Here is a 6,496-nt window from a genome sequence, read left to right as displayed (position 1 = left end):
ATCCTACGTTTTCAAGCTGAATCCCCAAAGCTATTTAAACGCTAGGTTTAGAGCAGGGGTACACAATCCCTGCCCCACAGAGTCATGGCATCCAGCTTGTAGGGCTCCCCATGGGTCAGAGGATATGGCAGCAGGGAGCAGTGGAAATTAATACTACCACCCCTCTCCTGCTGCCAAATTCCCAGGTCCTGTGTGGTCAGATTGGGGCTGGGTTGGCCCCTGCATCCCTCCGTGCAGCTGGCTCCAGCCCACAAACAGACCAGTTTAGAGGACTGAGTTTGGATTTAGGGAATCTAACTTCAGGTAGCCATTATTTTTTCCCTGAGATGCTTATGAAACATACAGTAGTATTTCTGGTTGGGTCAAATGAAGGCAGAGGTTCCTTGTATTGCAACAGTATCAAAAGAGTCTAACCACCTAAGGAACTATTATCACTGCCATCCTACAGAACCACAAAGCAAAGTACAAAAGGATTCAGCTCATGGTCTAGCAAGTTGTCTGTGGCACAACCAGGAACAGACCTGTGGCCTCTGGCCTGGCACACTGGTATCTCACTTACAAGCTTTCCCCGTGCTATTCCCTGGACACTGCAATATAACAAAAAAATCAATAACTCTCTTCACTTGCATGTTGCTAGTACTAGGTTTCAGAATAAAAACAATTATGGGGAGAAAAACACAGATTATACTTCTCAGTGCTCATGGCTTCTTTCTGGAGTTTTAAGGCCAGAAAGAAAAACTTGAGTGATGCAAGCTGCCTTCCAGCATAACAAAGGCCATAAGATACCACCAGCTATTTCCCCCGTCAGTGCCGTGAACTTGTCTCAGGTTGTTGGTGACTTGAGCAGGCAATATTAACTTCAATTTAGACAGGATTTCTTTGCAAATAAAAGGGTAAAGTTCCTTTTCCCACATGGAAGCACACAGTCTGGAATCCAATTGTGTAGCAGCAGGTCGATAACACAGCAGAACCAGGCCCTGAATGACCTCTCCATGTTTCCTTTTCTTCCCTGCAGGAAAGGTGCTGTTAGCAGCATGAGAAGGGGAAACCAAACGGCAGTGACTGAGTTCATCTTGCTGGGCTTTTCCAGCCAGCCCAGGATGCAAGCTATGCTTTTAGTGGGGTTCCTGACTTCCTACCTGGTCACCTTGGCTGGCAACATGGTGATCATTGGGCTCATCCGCCTAGATTCATGCCTCCACACACCCATGTACTTTTTCCTGAGCAGTCTCTCCTTCCTAGACATCTGCTATGCCTCCAGCATTGTCCCTCACATGCTTTTCAGTCTGGCATCTGGGCACCGGACCATCTCTTATGCTGGCTGCAAGGCACAAATGTTTGTGGCATTGACCTGTGGCATCACTGAGTGTATGATGCTGGCTCTCATGGCCTATGACCGCTACGTGGCAGTGTGTCTTCCACTGCGCTATATGACTATCATGAACCACACAGCCTGCCAGGTTTTAGTGGCCTTTGCCTGGCTGGTCAGCCTCGTGCTTTCTGTTGTGCCTGTCTTCGGCCTGCCAATGCCCTTCTGTGGCCCCAATGAGGTAGATCATTTCTTTTGCGAGGTGCCAGCAGTAATGCAGCTGGCCTGTGCCAACATGAGCTTCAGTGAGACTGTCATGTTCGGCGGGGACATCTTCACCCTGCTCATTCCTTTCTCCTTCATCTTGGCCACCTATGGCCGTATTGCCATCACTATTCTGCGCATCCGTTCAAACCAAGGCAGGCGCAAAGCCTTCTCCACCTGCACCTCCCACCTGACAGCAGTGACCTTGTTCTACGGGACAGCCATCTTCATGTACATGCGGCCCAGAGCCAGCCGCTCCCCAGCACAGAACAAGATGGCTGCTGTCTTCTACACAGTGGTGACTCCCATGATGAACCCTCTGATCTATAGCTTAAGGAACAAGGAAGTGAAGGGAGCCATGTCTAAGGTCATAAACCTAGGAAGGAACATGTTCTCTAGAATGGCATAAATGTGTCCGCTCTCCACAGACATCCCACCGGGGGAAGATAGGCTCATCTGAATTCCACGTCCCCAGGGTGACTCAGGCAGCTCTCTGACTGCTATCCCTGGCTATTCATGCATGTGCAGATAAAAAATGACTGGAGGTCTCTAGATATGAGAGTGAAGGACACGGGGATTCAGGCTATGTTTCTGTCTATCCTTTTGGTCAAGAATAAAGGCTCAGGCAGGAAAAGATTCATCCTGGAAATCAACACATGGCTGTGGAGCTGGTGTCACCCACAGGGGTTTGGCCTTTTTGACCATTGGGCCCTGTTTCAAGAAGCAACAGGACAGAGCAGAGATGAGACCACTGGATTTGGACTTGCTAATCTGGGGAGGAGGGCTCTAAACTAAATTCAGCCATGGGTGAATGCAAAAGCCCTCAAATATCTAAGAGCAGGATGATCAGCATGAAGGCTTATGAACGGTAGACCATAAAAAAGTATCATACTGGTTCAGACCAATGATGCATTTAGCCCAGTATCCTGTTTCTGACAGGAGTGAATTGCCTGAGAGGGAGAGCACTGAACTGGATACATCTAGAGTGATCTATCCCGTATCTGTTACCCTCCTTGGCATCCACCATTATTAGTCTAGAGATGCCAGAAAAAAAACATCTCTAATCATTCTGTTTGACAGTTATTAATAGATCTACAATCCATGAGTTTGTCTAGTCTCTTTTTTTAACTTGGCTATGTTATCTGCCTCTACCACCTTCTGTGACAATGAATTCCACAATTTAGGTACTGTCATTGCATTAAAAAAAATACTTTGTGTTATAAGTTTTAAACCCATCTCCTACTAATTTCAGTGGGTGCCCCCCAGTTCTAGTATTCTGGGACTTGGCGAATAACAGTTCTTTCCTCACTTTGTCCACACGCTTCATGATTTTATAGCCTTCCGCCATATCCCCTCAGCCTTCTTTTCAGACTAAAGAGACCTAGCCTTTTTAGTATTTCCCGATATAGCAACTGCTGTATAACCCTGATCATTTTGGTTGCCCTTCTCTGTTCCTTTTCCATTTCTACTACATCCTTTTTTAAGATGTGGAGGCCAGAACTGTACACAGAATTCAAGATGTGGGTGCACCATGGTTTTGTATACTGGCACAAGTGTTCTCCATTTTGTTCTCAACCCTCTCCTTAATAATACCCAACATTTTATTGGCTTTTTTGGTTGCTGCTATGCACTGAGCTGACATTTTTAGAGACCTATCCATAATGACTCCAAGGTCTCTTTCTGGAGTCATAACATCTAGTTCAGTACCCAGCATTGTGTACATATACTTGAGGGTATTTTCCCCATGTGCATTACCATGCACTTGTTGACATTGAAATTCATCTGTCATTTTTTTGCCCACTTACATAGCTCAGTGAGATCTTTCTGCAGCTCCTCTCCATCTGCTTGGAATTTGACTATGCCGAATAATTTGGTATCATTTGCTAACTTGGAGATTTCACTGTACACCTCCATTTCCAGATCATTGATGAAAATGTTGAATAAAACTGGGCCTACAGCACATATCCCTGCAGGACCCCACTTTTGACCTCCCTCCACCCTGAAAAGTGACTATTTAACCCTACCCTTTGCTTCCTATCTTTTAACCAGCTCTCAGTTCATGAAAGAACCTTCCCTCCAGTCCCATAGCAATTCCATTTTTTTAAAAAGCTTTTGGTCTTTCAAAAACTTATCAAAGGCATTTAGTTTGAAAGGTCAAATATGTTATGTCAACTGGATCTACCTTGTCTACATGCTTGTTCACACCCTCAAAGAACTCCAGGAGATTGAGGATGCGGGATTTTCCTTTACAAAAACCATGCTGACTTTTCCCTAACAGATCATATTTGTCCATGTCACTGCAGATTTTCTTCTTTATTATAGATTCTACCAACTTGCCAGGGATAAGATGAGACTTAGTGGTCTGTAGTTCCCAGAATCACTTCTGGAGCCATTTTGGAAGATAAAGTTTTGTGTAGGCAACCTGCCAGTCCTCTGACACAAAGACCATTTGTAATAATAGGTTACATGCTACTGCCAAGAGTTCTGCAATTTCACCTTCCTTCAGAACTCTTGGGTGAATGCCATCCAGTGCTGGTGACTTATTAGTATTTAATGTATTGATCTGTTCTAAAACTTCTGTAGTCACTCTAATGCGATCCAACTCTTAAGACCTGTGTACTAGGAAGGATTGATCTGGCATGGGAATTTCTCCAGTACCTTTTGTAATCAAAACCGATGCAAATAATTCTTTCAGCTTCTCTGCTATAGTTTGATCATTCCTGAGTGCATCTTTTACATCTGGGTCATCTAATGTTCCCACTAACTCTCTTACTGGCTTCCTGCTTCTCATGTAGCTAAAAAAGTTTGTATGATTAATTTTATCATGTTTTGCTAAACACGCCTCAAACTCTTTTTTTGGCCTGCTTTATTTCACTTGTCCATTTAACATGCCAGAATTTGTGATCTTTTCTGTTTTCCTCATTTGGGCAGGCCTTCCATTTTTGAAGGATGCTTTTTTGCCTTGGATAGCGTCCTTATCTTTGCTATTAAATCATGCAGGGGATTTACTGGATTGCTTGGTATCCTTTTTGATTTTTAGTACACACTGTTCCTGGGACTCTAGCATGATATGTTTAAACAGTTTCCAGCCTGCCTGTAAACCTTCTACATTTCTGACTACTCCTTTTAACTTCTTGCAAACTTAACCTTATTTTTGTGTAATTTCCCTTCCCAACATTGTATATAGGGTGGTGGATAGTTTGGCTTACTCCCTCATGCTAGAATACTGAGTGTTATTATGTTGTGATCGCTATTATAAAGTGGCTCACCAACATATACCTCTTCAACCAGGTCCTGAGTATTACTCAGAGTTAGGTCTAGAATTGCTTCTCTTCTCGTGGGTTCCAAGATGAGTTGTTCTAGAAAGCAGCCATTTATTACATCCAGAAATTCTATCTCCATGTCTCACCCTGATGAAATGTTTACTCAATCTATGTGAGAGGGTAGTTGAAGTCTCCTATTATTATTGCTTGTCCCATTTTAGCAGCTTCTCTAATCTCCCCTCCCTAAGTATTTCCTAATCACCTTCACCTTCCTGATCAGATAGTTGGTAGTACTATCCTAGTACTATAAAAGGAGGAAAAGCTAGGCCTACCCCATAGGCCTGGGCTGCAGGTACTCTGGGTCACAGAGCTCCACTGGGAGCAGAAGGTTACAAACCTCAACCCCAGCCCAAAGCTGGCAGGATTAGAAACTCCCAGGATTTATACCTATTTAAATGCTGCCAGGCCTAATTCCTGGCCAGCCAACCCAAGGAATCAATACCCTACTCCCCAGTATTAATCCCTTAAAACCTCAGAAAAGGGAGAAAAAGAGGAGAGAGGAGTTCCCAGACAATTCTCTCTCTCTCTCTCTCATTCTCTCTCTCTCCCCTCTACCTGAGTTTCCCCTTTCTCTAGGTGCTAATTCTTTCTCCCCTTGGAAGCAACTTCTCTCTTCACTGCTCATAGCAGTTTCTTCTCCCTCCAAACCAGTTTGGAGGATCTTATATCCTTTAGCATGACATCACCTTACCCTTGTCCAGTCAGGGAGTGACATATTAGTCTTTCTTCCCCTGGCCCATCAGGCAAGAGCATTTTACATGTCTTACCCAGATACAAGGCCCTAGCTTTCTATGTGTAGAGCACATGGCCAGAACAGCAGGGACCAACTTGCCCACATGGACAGATCACATTTTTTCTCCCTAAAGCAACAGGGCAGAGGAGAAAAGAGGGGGGGAGGGAGGTAAATACAGAAACACACACATGCACATGCACACATGTGTGTGTGGAAGAGGTCCTGTCACCTGAACTCTGGAGGGAGGGACTTTCACCATGAGAATGCACCCAAGAGTGCTAAAAGAAGTGGCTGACATCATAGCACAGAGGCAGGCAAAACACAGCCTTGCGGGCCATATCCAGCCCACCAGGCCATTCTATCCAGCCCACAGGGCCCCTAAAAAAATGAGTACATTAATATTTATTTGCTCCTGGCTGCCTGTCAAAGCTGACAGGAGTCAGGGGCAGTAGGACCCAGGGGGAGCCCTCAGAAAGACTGAGCAGCCCAGCCCTGCCCCGCCCCCAGCCATTTCACTCTCTTCCTGACCCCGCACTGCTCCAGCACCACGTGGCTGCCAGCTACATCACTGGACCGCTGTCTGTCCAAAATGCTTTATTCACACTCTGACTGGCTGATATAAACAACCAATCATAGTGCAAATACAGCATTCAGACAGGAGGTGGCGGTGTGGCAGAGTGGCAATGCTGTGGAGTGCCACCATGATGGTGGGGACACAAGGGACAGAGTGGGGGGAAGGGCCTGCCCTGCTCCCTGGAGGTGGCAGCAACAGAGTGGACAGAATGGGGGGAGGCAGAGCTGGCCTCACCCTACCCCCTTGCTCCTTGGACATCGTGGGGGTACAGGGGGGAGTGGGGGCAGGATGCC

At 45.7% G+C, this 6,496-nt stretch overlaps 1 protein-coding gene across 1 annotated transcript; it reads left to right on the top strand.

Annotated features, from left to right (window-relative positions):
• The first annotated feature begins 1,034 nt into the window (after positions 1-1,034).
• On the top strand, positions 1,035-1,982 carry LOC102385142 (olfactory receptor 2G3-like). Its single transcript, XM_006034784.1, has one exon. The coding sequence runs from the start codon at positions 1,035-1,037 to the stop codon at positions 1,980-1,982; it is 948 nt and encodes a 315-aa protein (XP_006034846.1).
• The last annotated feature ends 4,514 nt before the right edge of the window (positions 1,983-6,496 follow it).

This window comes from Alligator sinensis, unplaced genomic scaffold, assembly GCF_000455745.1.
Source record: "Alligator sinensis unplaced genomic scaffold, ASM45574v1 scaffold639_1, whole genome shotgun sequence".
Classification (NCBI taxonomy): Eukaryota; Metazoa; Chordata; order Crocodylia; family Alligatoridae; genus Alligator; species Alligator sinensis.
The sequence above is the reverse complement of the archived record's forward strand: the minus strand, read 5'-3'. Positions and strand labels throughout refer to the sequence as shown.